The sequence below is a fragment of the Mustela nivalis genome, assembly GCF_964662115.1.
Source record: "Mustela nivalis genome assembly, chromosome: 6".
Taxonomy (NCBI): domain Eukaryota; kingdom Metazoa; phylum Chordata; class Mammalia; order Carnivora; family Mustelidae; genus Mustela; species Mustela nivalis.
In genome coordinates this window covers 29434562-29456192 of record NC_139025.1, presented here as the reverse complement: position 1 = coordinate 29456192, position 21631 = coordinate 29434562, and the positions used below count along the sequence as shown (strand labels likewise).

The 21631-nt window shown below is 44.5% G+C and overlaps 1 protein-coding gene across 6 annotated transcripts in view; it reads left to right on the top strand.

Moving 5' to 3' along the window:
- TTC7B (tetratricopeptide repeat domain 7B) overlaps nt 1-21631 on the top strand; it is a 244048-nt gene that overhangs the window by 107584 nt on the left and 114833 nt on the right. For all 6 annotated transcript variants that reach the window (XM_082733934.1, XM_082733932.1, XM_082733930.1 and 3 more), the window contains 3 exons: nt 4031-4203; nt 12372-12435; nt 16505-16642. In XM_082733934.1, the coding sequence (XP_082590060.1) occupies nt 4031-4203; nt 12372-12435; nt 16505-16642 (375 nt within the window). The remainder of the gene's footprint in view (nt 1-4030; nt 4204-12371; nt 12436-16504; nt 16643-21631) is intronic.

Sequence of the window (21631 nt, the reverse complement as noted above, 5' to 3'; positions counted from 1 at the left end):
ATAGGAAGTGAGGCTGTTTCTTCATTTTGGTGTCTTCAGGGTTTGGGGATGCAGATATCCGACTCATGGGGCCAGATGACGAATCAATAGGCTTTCCTGGAACTCATGGGGGCGAGACAAAGGAGCAACTTTACACTCCCTCACCCTTCCCCCAAGACCTCACTTGGTCTTTGGTATTTATTTATATACCCGATATGATTTGGGTGTGCCTTAAGAAGTTCAAACCAGACATTTTGATTTGTGGAGTTCTTTAAGGCAAAAAAACCTCTGAAAAAATATGGGTAAAAATTGTTGCCAAGTGTCTTTTCTCTCAAATTGACCTACTAACAACATTTCATGATACTTCTTGTCTGGTCAGCATGAACAGCTCTTTTTAAGTCTTTGAAGCACAATTAAAGTAATCGATGATATTGGCTCGTGTTCTTATCATTGTTTTAAAAGCTGATTAAAAAGCCAATCTTTCAGAATTGCTTAAATGTGGAGCATTTGTCCATGTTGTTGATTCAAAAGCATATATATTTTATTATAGTGATTAATGGGTTTTGCCCTGTTAGAAGGTGTGAGTGCATTGACTACTCTGTGGGCCATCTACCTGCTGCTTACATCAACACTACTTTTCACAGAATTAGAGAATATCTTCCATTATTGCCTAAGGTTTCTGTTATTTGGATCAATGTACTTTAACTTCTAAAAATTCTGTGAGGGGAGATTCTGAATAAAGACATGTCAGGAAGTGAGATAAGTTTCTTCAATTATTATTTTCTTTTTTCTGAGACATGCTGTGAGGAGGCTTCTGAAGAAGGCTGGGTAGACTGGAGTTGCCCCTGCACATTTTCAGCTGTTAACTGGTTGATGTTGACATGAGGGGAGTCACTTCCTCTCTCTGTTGGACTTGCGGTACAAGTAAGTAGGCCTTTGGTCTTGGTTGATGAGTCTCAGGTGACCTAGGTTGAACTGCTTACAGTTCCTTGCGTGCTCAGCAGAAGGTGTGCATCAGAATTATCTGAGGAACTTTGAACAAATGCACATCCCTTTTCCTGACCTCAGAAATGCCAGCTGAGTAGGTTTGGGGCAGAATCCAACAATCTTCTCTTCTCGTTTCCATGGGGAATTGTTTGCCTTCCCTAGCTGAGAAGTACTTCATGGGCCTTGATCACTGGTATCTTGGTCTACAGTAGCCATCAGAAAGCTTGTCAAGTTAATGCTGCTCACAACTCTGTGATTCCTTCGAGATTAGTTGATCATTGCAAATTTATGATGCTCTTAGGAAGTGAAAAATTTACCTTGTAAACTCTGTCAGGCGGTGAGACCATAGCTGAGAAGGATTTACAAGTCCATTTACAGCAACTTAGACAAATACTTCAATGAACTGAAAGTGGGTGTTAGAAACAAACATTGTACATGAATGTCTGTAGCGGCACTGTTTATGCTAGCCAGAAGATGGAAACATTCCGAATTTCTATCAGTTGATGACGAGATAAACAAAATGTGGTACGTCCACACAATAGAGTATTATTTAGCCACAAAAAGGAATAACACACTGACCCAGGCTACTACATGGGTCAACCTTTTTTTTTTTTTAAAGATTTTTTATTTATTTATTTGACTGAGAGAGATCACAAGTAGAGAGGCAGGCAGAGAGAGAGAGAGAGGAGGAAGCAGGCTCCCTGCTGAGCAGAGAGCCCGATGCAGGACTCGATCCCAGGACCCTGAGATCATGACCTGAGCCGAAGGCAGCAGCTTAACCCACTGAGCCACCCAGGCGCCCTACATGGGTCAACCTTGACCTCTTGATGCTAAGTGAAAAAGCCAGTCACAAAAGGCCCCGTATTATAGGATTCCGTTGATAGGAAATGTCCCCAATGGGCAAATCTGCAGAGACAGAAAGCAGGTTAGTTGTTCCTGGGGTATGGAAGGAGGGATTGGAAAATGACCACTGAAGAGTATAGGGCTTCCTCTTGGGGTGATATTCTGGAACCAGGGTGAGGTGATGGTTGCCAAGTACTGTGAATGTACTAAGTGCCATTGGGTTATACATTAAAATGGTTAAAATGGTGAATTTTAGGTTAGGTAAATTTTACCACAATTAAGAAAATACATAACTAAACAGATTTAATGACCAAGTTTATATATTAAGGTTTGACTTCTTTCTGGCTCCCTTCCTTTCCTTCTGATCTTATCTGTTGCCAACACTTTGTAAGCATTTCAATGGCAAGCATATAAAACCCAAGTATAAGAAGTAAAAGGTCTGATCACTATTGGTGACTGTGCTGGTCATTTCTCATATTCATCTCCTGTTCTGAACTTCATGTGAGCTCTCAGTGCACACAACCAGACAGCCTTCCTTGGTTAGTGCAGTGGTAGAGTGACACATTTAAAATACGCAATCACATCAAAACCTCATTTTAAAAGTCTCTCTGGAAGATTAATACCCGGAAGTAAAGTGAGATCTAGCACAAGCTGTCGCATAGTGGACAAGCAGACTGTGGAGGGCAGAGATTTTTGTAACTTTAGAATCCCTGTCCATGGCAGGTATATTCAGAAAATGAAGCTCCTTGTTCATTTTTTTACCTTTGACATTTTTTTTTTCTCGACTGTAGGGAGTCGAGGTTATTTTTGCCCGTTGATGCTTCCAGCAGAAGTCATTAGCTTATATGACTGCAGGGAGATTGAAATGAAACTATAATGGAAGGTTTAAGAAAACAGTGCAGGTACTGTTTAGGTTCTGAAAATTGTATTCTTATGAGATCTTTACAGATGGCTCAGTTGGGGATGATAGGAGTGCACTTAATTTCACATTTTTATAGACATTAAAGCCAGTGGGTCTTACTTGGGAATAATCAGGAAAATTTGCCTTTCCCCAGTGGTTATCGGAAGCCACTAAGCTAGTGATTTGGTTGCATTTAAGTTTCCTGGTGGTGTTTTAGGCGATTTCACGTGGATGAAAACCTAGCAAAGTTCTCTTCTAGAACATATTTATTTAAAAAGTCTCACTCTCAGGGAAGATCAGCATTCTTTGCCTGCGTGTTTCCAAAGAACATAAAAACCTTATGGAAAAACCTGATGGTTGAAGTTTTATTTTGCCACCTTTGGCTGATCGTGGGGTAGCACGGGCCACGTTGAGGTACACCTGCTTCTGTTCTCAGGGAGATTTTGTGGGGGGTTTGTTTATCTGTTTGTTTTTACTTCTATTCTTTATCACTGGAAGATTATGAGGTAAGTAAACTGATATGCTAACAAAATATTTCTAGATGTCACATACCCCCCTCCTCCCATTCATCAGACGAGGCACTGTTCTACTGCAGAGAGCTCGAAAAGCATAGTAGTCGTTGTCTAACTTAGGATGACAAGATCCAGATATGTCTGGGTTTTCTCAGGGAGGAAAGAGATACCTATGCAGCATTGCAAAGAGGTCTTTCTTGATCAGTAGCCATACTTGCCACTTTGCTTTCTCTTTTGCACAGGCCAGCAGTAGCCTTTGGGCTGGAAGGCCCAGAGTGCACTAAGAACAGGGCGCTGAGTCCCAGGACGGGGCCACCATGGGACTGGCCCTTGGCACTTCAAAGAGGGAAGGCATTTCCGAAATCTACACTGGATACCATCTTATCAGCAATGAAGAGCTTTTTTTTCCTCCCCTTCAGGAGTAACGTCTTCTAGGTTGAGCACCAGCATTGTGCCAAGTTTGGGTTATCTGTTGGGAGGTGATGAAATATTTTGCAATTAACCTATGATAAGAGCTTTTGGAAAAGAGCTAAACTAAAAGTTTCGGTTGTTTCAGAATATCACAGAGGCAGGATGGCTCGAAGGGCATAGACTTTTTTTTTTTTTAATGGTTCAAATACCTTAGTGTATTTTCTCTCCTTTTTTGTAGTAAAATGTTCATCGGAGAAGTAAAAATCTTTAATCATGAGTCTTGGGATAGTGCCTAGCACAAAGTGATGACTGGAAAATATTAACCAAATGAGCAAATGAGTGAAGGAATGATACAGAATGGACTCACAGCTATGCCTTTGCTCCTTTGTGTTCCCAGACAATAGCCAGGCAGTTGGCGGAGATCTTGTTGCGGGGTATGTGTGAACAGAGCTACTGGAACCCTCTGGAGGATCCACCCTGCCAGTCACCTCTGGACGACCCTCTCCGGAAAGGAGCAAACACAAAAACCTACACCCTCACTCGGAAAGCCCGCGTCTACTCAGGAGAGAAGTATGGCCCTTGATGTCCTCCTTCGTAGGCTGGGGGATGGGAGGAAAACTCAAGGATGAGTAAAGTTTGGAACAGATTCTTCCCGTAAAAGAGAACCAGACAAACAAGTCTCATTTGCCAATTTAATGGAGACACTCCATTCCTTTTAGTAACCTCAGTAGATATTTGTGCACCAGTGGGTACATTTTAAGTAGGAAAATTGTCTCCTCTCAGTCCTTGGCCACTGTTCTTGGCCATCACTATTGGTCTTTCGGATTCTCATTCTGTTTCTTCTAAGAACCCTAGCATTAGCCAGTAATCAGTGACAAAACTGTTTGTAAGCCAGAGTTAGCCTTTTTTTCTTTTCTTCAGCAATTCCTTGATCCTTTTGTTTATAAATTTGTTTTAAACCAAATTAGCTATAAGAAGAAAGAGAATTAAATAACTTGTAAGTGACTGGAAGGTGACGTCTCTTTTGAACTTTTTAATTTTTTTTTATTTTAAATCTGGGACAGGGCGCCTGGGTGGCTCAGTGGGTTTAAGCCTCTGTCTTCGGCTCAGGTCATGATCTCAGGGTCCTGGGATTGAGCCCCGCATCGGGCTCTCAGCTCAGTGGGGAGCCTGCTTCCTGCCCTCTCTCTGCCAGCCACTCTGCCTACTTGTGATCTCTGTCTGTCAAATAAATACATAAAATCTTAAAAAAATAAATAAATAAATCTGGGACTTGGCTACCTTGGAGGAAGGTGGTTTCGGGAACCTCTACAGCCTCCATGTGGGCCTTCCCCAGCTTGGGAAGCAGGAGGTGGCAGGCATTGACCATGAGAGGGGCCAGGAGACAGGAGATTGTTGACTCACTCTTGATTCCTCCCCTTAGAGTCTCACCCTCCCATCTTTGCCGGTTCCTGCAAGGAGGAGGCTTGATGGCTCTTCAGAATCTCTCTGTGAGGGGAAGGGGGCGTGTATGAATAAGTATGGAAACCTTCCACAATGGTTATCAAATGAGAAATGGCAGAGAGACTGCAGGCGGCTGCTTCTGAGGCTCCAGAGCTAGGGCGGGGAGGGGGTTTTGACTAGATGCTTACTGCATGTGTGACTTCCGGAAATGATTGTCACATTTTCAAAAGGGACAACCCATCCCTGGCAGGCAGCCTTCTCTTAATCCCCTTACGTTGACCCTGGCATTTCTCTCCCTCATCCTCCTCTTGTTCAAACTGCATTTCTTACATGGATTCAGAGAAGCGAGCATATTCTTAACTTTTTCCCTAGGTTTATTTTAGTTTGCGCTTAATCCCCCTTTTAATTTAACCCCCCTTTTTGTGGCCTTGTTGAACCATGAGTTTGCTCATTTCACAGCCTGTGTTACTCCTTAGTCCTTATCTGAATTCACAGAACATCTGTTCTAGCAAATCCCAAACTCTCACTTTAAAAATGCTGAACCCTCAGTATGAAGTATTTAGAAGCAGTTTTGGGGTTCATCTTGAAAGTGAAATTTATATCCTAAGAATAGGCCTGAGTTCTTTGTTTGTTTTCTGCTTCTATGCTGCTTAGTAGACGGATGTATAAGGTTCCAGGTATATTGAGAAACTCAGCTCCTGCTCCTTCCCCTGATCAAGCTGGAAACATGGGTAGAGCTCTGTTTCTTTGGGTGTTATTCCAATGTGGCTTCATCCCTTGAAGGCAGAAAAGCTCAGGATGCTGGCCATTTCTCCTTTATTTTGTGAACCACTCAGACTCTGTTACTCTCCTGATGTCAACAGCCCCAGCTGTCCAAGGAGAATTATGGAGGCAACATGAAGATCTAGAAAATGCAATGACAATTAAAGGGAGATTCCCCTACCAGGACTGGTTGCTGAGTCACAGTTTCATTCCACACAGATACAGTCAGGTTTTTTGTTTTGTTTTGTTTTTACCATTTTACTGAGATGTGATTCACATACTATACAGTTCACTCATTTAAAGTATACAGTTCAGGGGGCACCTGACTGTCTTAGAAGAGCATGTGCCTCTTGATCTTGGGGTCATGAGTTCAAGCCCCACATGAGATGTAGAGATCACTTAAATAAATAAAAAAACTTAAAAAAAAAATACAGTTCAGTGGCTTTTAATATAGTCACATAATTGTGCTTCTGTCATCATAATCAACTTTGAAAATTTTTTTTACCCTGAAAATAAACCTAGTGCCCCTAAGGTGTCACCTCACCATCCCCGATCCCTTGGCTTTTTCATATGAATTTTAGTATCAGTTTGTCCATTTCTGAAAAAAAGAAAGAAAGAAAAGAAAAGAAAAAAAGCAGCTAGGATTTTGATGGGAATTGCACTGAATCCATAGATCAATTTGGAGGAATATTGCCATCTTAACAATACTGAGTCTTCTGATCCATGAATATGGGATGTCTTTCATTTATTTTGGTCTTCTTTAATTTCTTTCAACAGTGATTTGTTGTTTTCAGAGTGTAAGTTTTTTACTTCTTTCTTGAAACTTACTGTGTGTGTGCCTGCTATTCTTTTGGATACTGCCATAAATGGAATTGTTTTCTTAATTTCATTTTTGGTTTTTTCATTTCAGGTATAGAGAGATACAGTTGATTTTTTGTATTGATGTTATATACTGCAATCTTGCTGAACTTGTTCATTTGTTCAAATAGTATTTTAGATTCCTTAGGATTTTCCACATACCAGAATATGTCATCTGCAAATAGAGGTAGTCTTACTTCTTCCTTTCTAACTTAATGGCTTTTATTTTATTTTCTTCCGTAATTGCTTTGCCAGAGCCTCCAGTACAATGTTGAATAGAAATGGCAAAGATTGGTGGATATCCTTGTCTTATACCTGATGTTAGGAGGGAAAAAGCATCCAGTTTTCCACCATTAAGTGTGAAATTAGTTGTGGGTTTTCATAAATACCTTTCATCAGGATGAAAAAGTTCTTTCTATTGCTAGTTTGTGGAGTACTCTTTATCTTGAAAGGGTATTTAATTTTGTCAGGTGCTTTTTTTGCATCAATTGAGAAAATCATGTACATTTGTTATTCTGTTGATGTAATGTATTACATTAATGGATTTTCAGATGCTAAAGTCAATCTTTGACAAATTTCATTGATCTTTTTTAAGAACCAACTTTGGTTTTGTTCATTTTTTTGTTCATTTGTTCATTTTTTTCTATTGTGTCTCTGTTCACTAAAATTTTATTAATTTCCACACTGATCCTTATTCTTTCAGTTATCACCATCAGTTCTGAGCTTTCTAGTTTTGTTTGTTCACAATGATAATTCTGGTTTATTAGGTAAGAGAGAAAGAAAGCCTTGTTGGGATTATACTTGTCTTGGGGCTCCCTGATCACCAGGACTCTCTAATTAGGCAAAAAGGATATTAATACCAATTCAGTTATACTGCTTGGCGGGTAAAAAAGGGAATCCACAGATAATGATTAAACCCCATCTTGGCCAATAGTCTCAAACGCTTCCCCTCCTTAGTCCCTTATGAGAAGTATGAGCACAGAGCCTTCCAGCTCCAGCAGATCACAAGAACCATTCAGAATAGCTGGTCATAATGGAATACAGCAGAAAAGTGAGCTCTGTCAGAAAACTCCACTCCTTGTCACTGTGGCCTGGACCTGGGGTGGAAACAGGGTGCTCATTCTCTTGACAATCCTAGATAGGAAAGGGATCACATGGACCTCTTTACTTTCTTCCTTCTAGGTCTTTCTGTGAGGAATTTTTTTGACCTTTGCTCATTTGTTTATTAAAGATTTATTTATTTATTTCGGGAGGAACAGAAAGAGAGGTAGAGAGACTCCCTACCAAGCCCAGAGTCCAACGCAGGGCTCAATCCTAGGACCCTGAGATCATGACCTGAGTGGAAACCAAGAGTCAGACACTTAATTGACTGTGCCACGCAGGCACCCCGCTTTATTTTTTAAGTAAGCTTTTTATTGAGAGATAAATAAAAAACATAACACATACTGGAAGAAATACACGAACCGAAAGTATAAAACTTGATGAATTTTTACCAAATGAACACATCATGTAATTAGCACCCTGATCAAGAAACAGACATTGCCAGAACCCTTGAGGCCCTCTTTGTACCCTCTCCTGATCACTGCCCCTATCCAAGGGTAACCATCCTGAGTCCTAGCCCAATCATTAGTATAGGCCATTTTTGAAATTTATATAACTGGAATAATATATTAAAAACTCGTCTGTTTAACTTCTGTCTGATATTATGTTTGAGAGATTCATCTGTGTTTCTGCATGCAGCCGGAGTTTGTTTCCATTATTATGAAATTTTCCGTATATACTCCAATATATTGATCCATTCTACTCGTGATGGATGCTAGAGTCGTTTCGCATATGGGGCTGCTTCCATCTCATTCAGGCCCAGGTCCAAATAGCTTGACCGTTACCTTCTCAGAAAGGTATTCCCCAGTCACCTTATCTAACTGTCCTCCTTTCTGAGCATTTTCTATCACATGAGCTCATTCATTTTTCATCATAGCACCTAAAATACAGATTTTTTTTTTGGTTTATCCTTCTTCTAGAATGTGCTGCAGTGAACATTTTCATACATGTTCCTTAGTGCACGTACATCAGGGATGTCTTCCTGCTGTTGTGTTTCTCCTTGTAAAAAAACACTTGAGATGGCTTAGATCATTAAACGCATGTTAGACTTCATGATTAGCACAAAGTAAGAAAGGAGATTAAAAACTACTCTTGTGTCAAAAAGTGGGTGATGAAAACATTTACCGAAAGCTGGGAGCCAGACGTGGTGCTCAGCTCCTCTGTAGGCCCTGCAGGAGAGGGTGACTGTTGTGGACTTCTAAATACAGGTCTGAACCTCCCTGAGCCAGGGCACAGGATTTGGGAAAGGATGACGACACTGTTGAAAGTGTGAAGATGGGGGCATTGAAGGGTCAGGGAAAGCTCCGGTGGCCTCCACGTAGGCTTTGTGGGACTCTCCCAGTCCACTCCAGAGCATGGCTGAGTGGACTTGATCCGAATGGAGGACCCTTCTTTATTGTCACGACGGGGTGTTGGCCTGTCTGGAATTGTGTGCCAGGGTGATCCTCAGGTCGGACTAGCCGATCCTTCATAACCAATAGGTACTCTCAATGACTAATTTAAGTCCTTTTCCTTTCTTAGAACTTTTGTCCTTCCACACAGACCTGAGACTGAGGTACTTTCTGCCTCAGCATGTTTAACGGTGTGACTCAGGGACGAAGCAGAGCAGCAGCCACCGTGGGCTTTGACTCTTTTTAGCTCTTATCCACTGGCTGTGGTTCAGAGGCTGTATTTCTCTGGGAATTCTCTAGGGGTTTCAAAACCGGGCCTGGCATATTAAAACTAGAAAGGCAGGGGCGCCTAGGTGGTCCAATGAATGGAGCATCCGACTCTTGATTTCCACTCAGGTCATGATCTCACCAATCGTGGGCTTGAGCCCGGAGTTGGACTCCCTGCTTGGTGGGGAGTCAGCTTGAGATTCTCTCCCACCTTTCCCTCTGCCCCTCCCCCTACTCATTCTCTCTCTCTAAAAATAAGTAAATAAATCTTAAAAAAAAAAAAAACTAGAAAGACACTATTGCTGGGCCTTGGAATTGATGTTGTCATTTACACATAACTTCCTTGTGAGTTGGAGGTGTTCTCCTTGGAGAACAGTCGGAGCCCTCCTTGCACCTACTTGGAGTCTGCATTGACACCTGGATGGTGCCATTGACTTTCAGACATCCAACTCGTCATTGGTTGTGTAATAGCTAAAGATGACAGAAAGATGAACTGCATTTGGATAAAATTGGATTAATTTCTTTTGTAGGATGGTTTCTACCACATACAGTGACATTTTTCACCCATCTGGGGAAATTTTTAGAAAGGGCTGTGATCTGGCAGCCTTGGCAAGGTCATGATCACGATCCGTAAGTGAAGATTCTTGCTCTTGTTCCTTTTGTGTAGAGTCAGACAGTGAGTAGATAAATTCATCCAAAGTGAGAAAATGGGCAACTTGCCTAAAGGTCAGCCCAGGAGTTAGTAAGGTGGCTGGGCCTGGGCCAGTTATTACCATCAGTTCTGAGCTTTGCTCAGAAGCTCTGTGCTCCCACCAGCAGCTTGTCCTCACTGTCCGTGAGCCCTGTGTGCTCCCTGTCCCTTCTTATCCTGCACCCTGCCCTTCAGTCAGTGTCCTGTTGGTCTAGGCCCCCAGTTTTTCCACTCCACAAGGCTGAGGCTTAGGCACCAGGGCTCTCCCCGATGTTCTTGGGCCCACAGAGGAGATTGTCACAAAGGAGCCCAGTGTTTTCTACCATCTACTCTGAGCTCTATATCTCCTTCAACAGAGAACAGGGGAGGAATGGCCAGAGAGGGGGTCCAGAGAATCCACACGTAGTGGAAGGGGCGTTCTGGTGTATAGTTTTTCAGCATGTCTCTTAAAACTGCCGTTCCTCCTCTTCTCTCTGCCCATTTCTTCCTGCCAGCTCTGAGAGTTTGCCGCACTCCTGAGTCCCATCTCGCCTGCCTCAAAAGGAAGGGTAGAGGAAGTGGAATTAGAATCAGTTAATGTGCTACTTGTTAGCAGCTCTGGTAAAAATAACACAACTTAGCATTTAAGCAGGCTGGATGGCTCAGATGGAATTTGGGGATTATCCATGGACTGAATTGGCTGGTGTTAAGTCACAATTAGCATGGGCTCTCTTCTTTTCAATTAGTCTAGACCATGTAGAACTGGCTAGCCGCCCTGGAAAAAATGGTTAATGTTACTGCTCGATTGGTAAGGTCCCAATGGTATGGAAGCATGGCCAGGATGGCAGGAAACGATTGCTGGGTGGGCACACACACACACACATGCTTGGGAGCACTCTTCATTCAAAGCCTGTAGGCTCTATTTCTGAATTGAAGGGGAAAGAAGACTTCTGTCATCGAAAATCCCAGCTCCCCTTAAGCTTCCTGTTTAAAGAAGTTCTCTGCAAATCCCAGAATCCTGCTCTCCACTTACAGGCCAGACTTTTCACCAAATTTTAGCCCTACAAGGGCAATGGGAACCACTCCACAGGTGGTCTCCTTACCCTTATGGACGTCAGAGGTACAGAAAGAGAACCAGGTCCTGTGCTTTTTCTGTCTTGCTCTTCCTGGTCCTTTGATGCCATACAAAAGTTGCCAGCACTTCAAAGAGAACAAGTATTTATAATGATGATATGGAAGACTTTTTTTTTTTTTTTTTTGCCATTTTGAGGGGTGGGGAGGATCATCCCATCTCTTAAATTAAATGACTGTGATGTTAGCACTGGGAAGATGTAAATTTAGTCTTTATTTGATCATCTCTAAAACATCCAGAAATTTTTTTAAACCAACTTCATTTTTGTTGCTCTCTTCTTTCATTTTGTGAAAAAGAATCGAGTTTGGCTCAATTGGTGATAACACTCTCAATTCTACTCAAAGGATTCTAGAGCTTTTAGAACAGAGAGAAAAAATGCTGCAAGTCTCTAAAAATCCTCAAAGCACCAAAAAAGTAGGCTCCAAAGGCTGGAGGTTGGGGTCAGGCTTGGGGCTTTTTGTTGTTATTGTTGTTCTCTAATCTTGAGCAATATTGAGTTTAAAAAGCTTTTTCTTTTAATCACAGATGTCAGAGCTTGGCCAACTTCCATAAAATAGATTAATAAGACAACTAGCACTTGCATGCCACCCCACAATAGAACACGTGTGTTTAATTAAAGTGACTTGCCCAAGTTCTTACAGTATTCTTGAAATGATTCAAAGTCTAAAATTGCTTCCAATCTCTTATTTCATCTGAAGGACAGTATAAGATACGGCAGTTAGCAAGTGAGAGGTAAGAAGCGGACTGCTTAGTGAGGTGTCTACAGTCTCTACCCCCAAAATGGGTTTAGGAGAAAGTTTTATCACTGAGATGATGTCAGTTTGTAGCAATCTCAATTTCTGCCTCTATAACAGGCATATATGTTCTCTGGGCTTTTATTTTGGTTTTTATAGCTTGACTTCACTCTGCTGCCTGCTATTAAAATGCATAGTTAAAATGTATAAATTCCATAGATTACCATAGAAATAAGCAAATTAATTCAAGTGTCAGATGATACAGTATATTTTGTGGTTCTACATAAAAATCTAGCTTTTAATATTTAGTGCTATTCATCGTCATGTATTTTATATGATCTTGAAATTGCCATATATAAAACTCAATTTTCTTTACACAGCATTTTTTGTCCTCAAGAAAATACTGAAGAAGCCCTGTTGTTACTGCTGATTAGTGAATCGATGGTAAGTAGAATGTGCTTTCAAATTCTTCTCCACCCCCCTTTCCTACAGTCCTGTTTTTGATATGGTCACTCCATCAGTACAGTGGCTATTTTACTTGGGAAAAGAATACTTTCTAGGGGGGATACCTGGGTTGGGGGAGGGAAGGAACAACAGGGATTTAAGAAGAGGGATGTTTCTTTTTTTTTTTTTTTTAAAGAATAAATAAATAATTTGTTTGATGGAGATCACAAGTAGGCAGAGAGGCAGGCAGAGAGAGAGAGCAGGAAGCAGGCTCTGAGCCTGAGGTAGGGCTCAATCCTAGGACCCTGGGATCATGACCTGAGCCAAAGGCAGAGGCTTTCACCCACTGAGCCACCCAGGCGCCCCGAAGAAGAGGGATGTTTCTTAATTCTTGGGCTAGTTAGAGGTGTCCCTTGCAGGTTAATCCCAGCCTGGAGCATGGAGCTTCTCTTCGGCAAGCCGTTATAGGCCATCTGAGTTCATTCATTTGCCCACTGATTACTGATAGGACACAAACACGATTGCGGATAGGTAAACTATAGCTGAAAGAAGACCAGAGGAATCCTGAGAAGGGAAGGAAGTCCCCCCAGGGTAACCTTTCCAAGCCACCTCAACTTGCCCGGGGGAAGGAGGGAGAGTTTAGGGATAAATCAGTGGGTGGTGGCTGAGCCTGATAAGCAGCTTCAACCTCCTGGGTCGGACTCCCGCTTGCGCCAAGGCACTCCGGAGTCCCCGGCTGTGAGAGCGCGTTCCTGTTCCCTGGCTCTGCTGTCATGAGGGAGTTTTTGCAAGGCCATTGGATTCCCTTGAAATGTTTTGTTAATGTCTGGCCAGGCTATCAAAGTTTACGTCTAGAATTTCATTCCTCACCATTTATTGGGTTTCTGCTCTGCGTCGTGCTAGGCATGACTGCCCAGGCTTGAAGTTGTGGGAGGCAATCTGTGTCATGGTAGTCAGTCTCTTGGCATGTAAGCGGTGTTTGCTGAACACCTGGACAGGACGGTGGGGCTCCTGGAACTGGGAAGGACCTAGATGTCCTCGTACGCATTCCCTCATACCATGAGTGGGAATCCTGAGGACCAGAACAGGAAAAACAGATGCATCCTGCAGTGGTCTGTTGCTCTTTCTAGATCAGAGTGCCTCCTCCCATGTCTCCCACCTCACCAGGCTGGCAGGAGGAGAAGGAGGAGGAACAGGAATCGTGACCGAAGCAAGAGGAGGTATTTGCCTTCTTCCCCAAGCAGGTGGTTTCAGTGGAGGCATGAAACACACCCAGCTGAAGAGGATTTAGAAATGGAGCCCAAGAAGAATGCCGGATGGGCTGAGTGAAGGAGGGATCTGGAGAGGCGGGGTTAGTCAGGGAGGCTTGCATTCTTGCCTTAATTTCAAGCCTTGCGTTTTCTTGTTCTGCGAAACGGCCCAGAGATGTTTACAAGAACAAGACTGCTTGAGTTACCACTGCTTTTTTATTTGGAAGCTCTTTGACGTCATTGGCCTTCCTTCCTCTGAAGGAAACAGGTCGCCCCCCTGGACTCATCTTTCCTTGACTGTCAGCTGGTAACTCAGAATGGTGTCATTTACATTCTCTACTTTGCCTTGGCACGGCCGGGGAAGGCATCTATGTGAACAGGCTGGCACCTGGTGGCATTTGGTAACCGTTTTTCGAATGAGCCGGTCTCACCGTGCTTTGCCATCAGTTCTTCGGTGGGGGCGACCCCCTCGTGTTGGCCCCCTAGCTCATGTTCCCTCATTCTGAGGGGGACTCCTCGCAGGTTGGCAGTGAGTTTCCTTCGGGCACACTTGGTTGGTTATGTTGGGAAATGTTATGTTGGTCATGAAGGAGTAGCGACCACACATTTTTTATTTCTTGGACAATTCTAATCGAAAATACTGTGTTCCGTTGTCAGATCATGTGTTCCCATTTTAGAATTTGGAAAACAGAGCCACATCTCTAAAATGCTTGCTCCAAGTGTGGATGTCTTGGGAATGATGTCTCCACCTTTCCTGCTCCTTAATTGAAATGATAGAAACTAATAATACTCAAAATTGAGATCCCTTTGAGACCATCAGTTGTGGCTCTATGGTATTTAATTTCTGGAAACTCTCTTCAGAGGATGGTGAAACCCAATGACATCATCAGTAAATATGAAGGTCTGGGTTTCCAACCAAAATGATTATGTTCTCCCTGTAAATTGTTCCATAATTATGTAGGTAGAAGTCTAAACTAAGTTCCTTTTGGAAGCCTCTTTCATGTTTCTTGACTTCTTGATTTTTCAGTTTTTTAGACAGAAAATGCACATGCTCAATTTCAGAACCAAATGAGAATTACTGTGTTTTTTTGTTGTCTGAGAAAATTGTATTCTTCGTTGGTTCTGACTTTAACTTAGAAACATCGTTTGTCCGTAGTCTCTCCACCTGTAAGATATGGTTTAGCATTGTACTGCTTTCTCACCTCAAATCAAATGCATTTTCCCCAGGAGAAAGGGCTTAATCAGAACTACATTTGCACAACTGCCTCTGAGACAGTGTTCTGGGATATTTCTTATTTGTGGACCTGTTTGAGGTTCGAATCAAAAGACACCAATTTTTAAAAAATGTACTTGGCACAACTCAAAAATCTCTCTTAAGTAGTATTTTGTTTTGTTTTGTTTTGTTTTGTTCTCTTCCAGGCCTTGGTCCTAATACGGAACATTTATAGCAAGTAAATAAAATGAGACTCCTTACAGCAGCCCCTGTTTCCCTTAGAGCTTCCTTTGTTGGCTCAAAGTTGCTCCTCACAAGAAAGCCTTAGAATGAAATCTTCAAAAGCAGGCTTGTATCTGTAAGAGATGACTCACTTGGTAGGAAGTGGCCTGTCATATATTCTTATTTGTCTTTGACATTTTAGAGCAAGGAGTTTTAAAGTGAGTAAGTACGGATAGATGGCTAAAAGTGAGTGGCTTGGACTCACACACACACAGAAGGCATTTCATCTCATTAGTGAGGGAGAAGGTGTGTAGGCGTGTCAGCTGTCACCCTGCCTGGACCAGGGACCCTGGTGCCTCACCTACCACTTGCACAGGGAAAACTGAGGGCCCCTTTCTCTCCTCCTAGGAAAGGATCATTCTGGAAGCTTCTGGTAATGAGCAGGGGGAGAAAATACAGGCAAACTCTAACTTAATTGATTCTGAACTCCCTAGCAGGGAGGGATGGAAAATGGTTAGAGTTGTTTAGTGGCCCTAATACATGTGATATGTCTGGAGACTCCCTAGAGAAATTAAATTTCAAAAAGTAATGAAAGCACGTTGTTGTAAAGAGCATTTGATTTCTAGATAGATGAGATTAATAAGCTCGAATGTGCCTGCTGTATTTCTGCAGCAAGCTGTGGAGATATGCAAGAGGCAAGGTGTTCTCCTGAGTCCTCTGGTAATATCTTTTAAAACAAAACTCAGTCTGCTTCTTGCTTTCTCTTCTACAGCTGTTCTGTGCTTCCCTAATCAGGATTGCATTAGTCTTTGTAGTCTGTTCCAATGAAGGTGCCATAGAGGGACCTGAATGTTGCTTTCGTGACAGGAAAAGTACGACATGTCCCTGCAGGACTGAGGGAACTTAATGGCACCATGTGATGGTGGGAGTATGGGGCTAGGGATGTTCCCTCTGCTGTGTAACGCAGAGCAGGAGCTGCACCGACAGGCAAGACACGACAGTCCCCCCGCCCCGGTGTGTGAGTTTGCCACCCCAGAGCACTGGCGGTGTCTGCAGCAGGGCTGGCTGGTGGGCCTGAGCCCAGGAGCCATCACCCTGCTTGGCATCAGCTTCTAAAGCCCCCTGCAACCACCGGCTGGTGGGTCCCGAGGGTCCTCTGGCTCCACATCTCCAGGCTAATACCTCGTACTGCGTGCTGTGGGGCTTGGGGCATTCTGAGTAAACAAGCCAAGGTGACAAGCCCCTTACTTGCTCCTGCCCTTGTCTCCAGGCCCTTGGCAAGCCACGAGGGGCAGGAGGGCCTAGGTGGCTTCTCTACGCAATGATAGCTGTGTGCATGGGCTGACTCACCAGCTGCTCCTCTTGTCTTCTGTGTTGTTTTCAGGCCAACCGGGACGCTGTGCTGAGCAGAACACCCGAGCACAAGAGTGACCGTCTCATCAGTTTGCAGAGTGCCTCGGTGGTCTATGATCTACTGACCATTGCCCTTGGAAGAAGAGGCCAGTATGAGATGCTGTCGGAGGTAGAGCCCTTGAGTCTGGTACTTCCCAGTTGGGGGGGGGGCGCGGTGCTAGCCAAAGCAGCACTGAGAAGAGCTGTGAGACCAGGTCCTGACCCTTCTGTCCCTGGCAGCCATGTGACCTTGGCCCGACTCTTAACTCTGTGAAATGGGAATTGGGTTAAATGATTGGATCATGGAATTCACTGGTGGCGACTTCCTAGCAGTGGCCCCCAAACCCACTGAGTTTGTGTGTGAGGAAAGGCAAGCATTTCTCAAGCGGCTTCTCTTGCAGGGTAATTTCTACCATCACCCAAAATCTTCCATCTGTGATCCTAATTTCCTTAAAAAGCCAGTTTTACTCTGTTTAAAACATGGATGCATAACTCCCGGTGAAATGGTCCCCTTAGGCACGTGATTGTCAGGTGAGCGGGTGTCGTCTCTCGTGTCAAGAAACACAGTTTTCACTTAAAGACTTTTGCTCGTTCAGAAGAGACCCGAGTTGATTACAGATCTTGTGCAAGGTCCTGTCATTTTGTTTTTTCATCTTCTGAAGAACATTGAGGACGGAAGCTTAACGGTTAACACAGTTTTCAGAGGAAGCTAGTTAACCTCGGGCTGCAGTCATGCGTTACTACACAGTAGCCCAGAAGTCCAGATTCCACCCGGGCAAGGACTGAATGAGTGCCACGATCAGCTTATTCTTTCTTTAGTGGAGAAGGAAGGAAGAGAGAGAGAGAGAATGTGGAAGGAAGGAAGGAAGTTAGGAAACAGGGAAACAACTCATTTTGTTCAAGTGGACTTTGCATGTTATTTTTCTTTTACTTTCTAAATTTATACACACCGCAGCAGCCTCGGGGCCTGGGGACAGGGATTGAAACATAGTAACACATTGGCTGGAATCAGATGAGTGCCAGGCTCACGCCCCTAGCCTGCTGTTGTGACGCTGCCACACGAGGCAGGAGCCTTGGAGGACAGATGAGCCTGCATGGCTCGGGTCTTTTTTTAGTCTTTGGTTTGGTGACTGTACAGGGCAGTGGTTACTCAGGCTTCAAAAAAAGCCCCTTGCAGTCCGGCTAGATAAAGCAGTGTGCCCAGTGCTCCTGTCACATGCGGCTCATCCCCTGGGACTCTGCCCGGATTCTTCCCCACTCCATGTGCCTCCGTTTCCCGGGACCCTCCCCTCCCAGCCAACTTAGTGCCTGTCTGCTGTGTCTACTGTGGAGCCCCTCCGTGGGGACAGTGCCACCCAGCTCCCAGTTGAGTCCTTTTCCGGTAAACTTTTTTTCCTCCAGACAAACCACTAAAGAAAGCATCTCTCTGGGTCCGAGGCTGGTTGTGGTTGGCGGGTCTCCCTTCATACCATCATGTAGCAATCTGGCCTTTCCTCAGCTTGAACTTCACCGACGTCAGGAACAGGTGTGAGGAGGTTGGGGCGGCTGGCGTGGTTGGCTGGCTGGCTGGCTCCTGCCCACAGGCTTCTGGTCATGCCATGAATGGCTGTAGGGGGACGGCTGTCACCTTAGCAGCATTCCTCTGCAAGCCTGCCACACGCCTCCTTCCAGCACCGAATACTGGGCCTCGTTTTCACTCCGGTGACTTTTGTCTTGGTATCACACATAGCTTCCACCTTGTGGCAATGACCTGATGCCTGAGTCACTAGGTGGTCCGATCCGGTTGCCAGAGCTTTGGCGATTCAGAATTTCACTGCACTGGTCACATTTAAAGCAATGAGGACAGAGCCAGAGGGTGCCTCATCGGTGAGGGAGTACAAGGGTGGGAGAAAGGGAAATTTACCACTATATGTTACTTGAAGGATTGTATACCATATGTGTGTATTATCTATTAAATATATAAATCCGTTGATAAGATAGAGACAATGGAGGACATTCATTTCCGTAATACACATATATGGGGTCCCCTGTACTAAGCCAGAGGCTGTGATTAAGGCCAGGATTCAGCCATGTGTGAGGCACGGTCCCTGCCCATGAGCACCCCCCACCCCACCCCCTGTGCAGCGGGAGGCAGCCAGGCCGCAGGCAGCTATCATCTGATGTGTCTGGGGCCGGGGAGGCAGGGTCTGCTTCCAGTAGTGAGGCCTTTGAATACACGGCTCCAGCCTTTTTTGCTCTTTCTACTTAGTTTTGCAGTTGGAGCCGCCCCCAGCAAACCTTTGATGACCATGTCGTCTCAGGTCTTTTTTAACTAAAACAGGCCCTATCTAGGAGAAAGCACCTGACATCTGGGTGTTCAGTTTCGGAAGGTCCAGCCTTGGCTGAGCACAGACCCTCTCTCCCCTGGCCCCAGGCCTAGGATCCTGCTTCCTTCATTTCCTGGGATTTTCTTCTTCTTCCTTCTTTCTCTTTTCTTCTCATCTGCCCTTCTGTCTTCTCACGGCTCTAGGCTAAAAGGCTAACTGTATTGTTTCTTAATTGGGGTAAATCCCTGTAACATAAAGGTAACCATTTGGCATTTGGTAAATCCCTGTAACATAAAGGTAACCATTTGGCATTTGGTACATTCACTGCTATGCCGCCTCACTTCTATTAAGTCCTAGAAGGAAACCCCCTCCTGAGTAAGCAGTTATCCTCCATCCTGCTCCCCCAGTCCCTGTCCACTACCAATCTTTTTTCTGACTATGGATTTACTCATCTGGGGTATTTCCTATAACTGGAACCATCCAGTAAGTGACCTGATATCTGGCTTTTCTCAGAGTAATGTTTTCAAGGTCACCCATGCTGTAGCCCACATCGGAACTTCATTCCTTCTTTCGGTTGAACAACATCCCGTTGTGTAAATCTAGCACAATTTCTTCACCCAGTTATCCGGTGGTGGGCATTTGACTCTGGTGAGTCGTGCTGCTATGGGGGCCACTGGATTTTAAACTTCCTGTACTACTTCTGGGGACCCCGTGAGTGTTAGTGATTACCGTTGCTGTCATTCATCGTGGTCGTATGGTCCGTGTCTTCTTCACCTCCTACATTGTCGCCAAAGCGACCTTTCTAAGACACAGGAGTGTCATGCCACCCTTCTGTGCAGAAACATTTGATGGCTCTTCCCATCCGCCCCACTTTTTACTTCGTTTGTCTTGTATTCCTTTTCCTCCCATCAAGAAAGTGACTTCCTCAATTATCTTTTTTGCAATATGCAGCACCTTGCAGATTCCTTGAAGCATCAAACAACACAGACAAGTATGGAAAAGGAAATAAAAGTCACTTAGAGTCCTGCCGTTCTGAGATTGACCAACCATTGACATTGTAGAGACCGTCTTTCCTTGTATCTCTTTATGAGTAAATGCATGTACATTTATGTAACTTTCAAGGAATGGAATAGTGTCATATATGTATTATTGTAGGTGTTCCCACCCATTCTTCTCCCCTCCATTGGCACTCCTCCCTAACTCTTGTCTCCTTAGATCCCAGACCCAGGTCAGCAACCTCGTATGTCCTGAGCCCAGGCCTTTGTGTCTGGAAGCTTGGGTTTGGGTCCCGGGTCTGCCACTCCCAGATTATAGTTTGGTGATCCTGGCAAGTCATTAATCCCCTATGCCTTGGTTTTCCCTTCTGTAAAATGGGGACAATAACCATACCTATCTCAGATCATTGTGAGGTGATTTACTAACCATGTAAGTTAACCAGAGCAGAGCCCCGCACCTACTACATGATAATAAGTGGAGTTTATTAAATGGCAGCTGTGTGTTGCTGCGCTGTTCCCACCACCGTATGCCCAGGAGTGGCCAGGCACAGGAGAAGTAACAGTGTGTATAGAAAAAGGTCTTTTGGCTTCTAGAAACTTCTAGTCTAGTTCAGGAGATCAAACAGAAAGACACGAAAAGACAACTGATCAGAGAAGACCGGTGAGTCCAAGGCATGTTCATTGCAGGTGAACAGACTGGGTGGGTTGCAGCCATGTTTGGAGGTTGGGTGCCCTTGAGAGAGTAGGAACAGCTGGTACACCAAGGACTGATAGGAATTTAAAAAGTCCCAGAGCAGAGAGACTCATCCTCAAGACTGTGGGGTAAAGGGCATAAGGCCTGAGGATCCAGGAGCCAAAAGCTCGCTCTTATGGAAGGAGGACAGGACACCGAACCGAAAGTGCGGGGCCAGGTTGTCAGCCCCCCAACATCTTGGGACAGACTGCTTGTGCCCCTCGCCGACGGGCTCCTGCCATACCCCCCTTTGGCTGGTCCGTGAGCAGGTCCTCCCAGCCTCAGCGACGCTGCACAGATCTTTTATATCAGTTGGAAATTTTTATAAACAGAATTTAACAACAACCAGGCTATTGGGAGAGAAGACCCCTTACCTCCTCCCCCTGCCTCAGACTTTCCTGCCTTCTCTTGTCCGCAACCACCAACGCTCCACATCAGACACGGCCCATTCTCCTTCTGCTGGCTCGCCTCGCCGGCTGAGCTGAGCCCCTCAGCACTCCCACACTGACAGGGGAAAAGACGGGGTGCTTCTGCCGCGGTGCCCAGCCTGTCTTGTCATCTGCTCTCCTGCTTTCGCTGACACTTCTGGTCTGTCCTGCAGCATGGAGCAGACCCAGCCTTTCAGGAACTGTGCCTTTGCAGGGGAGCAGAGCCGCTCTCGCGAGAAAACTGTCCTCTCTGTCTGTTTCTTCAGTTGTATTTATTCCAGATGGACAGTTCCTCTCCCAGCCCAAGCTTGGCTACCCTCGTGGGTGCCCACAGAACACCTTTCTTCTTTTCAGGGCACTGTGCGACCAGATACTGGGCCAGGACCGTAGTACAAAGGAAATACAAACCAGAGGTTATCACATCCTTATTCTGACAGGTTTAAATATAAGCACAATGTTTACCATATCTCCAGTGCGATGAGTTTTCGTGTTTTTAAAAGACTAATTGTGAGCCTCACTGAAAGGTCTGTGTAGGAAGGAACACTTCTTTTCTTCCCCCTTCAATTTAAACAGCAGCACTAGTTGGCATGACAACCCATGCTATTAAAAGTAAAGCAACAAGCCTTGCTTCCTCTGTTTTTCAGAATGAACCCAAAC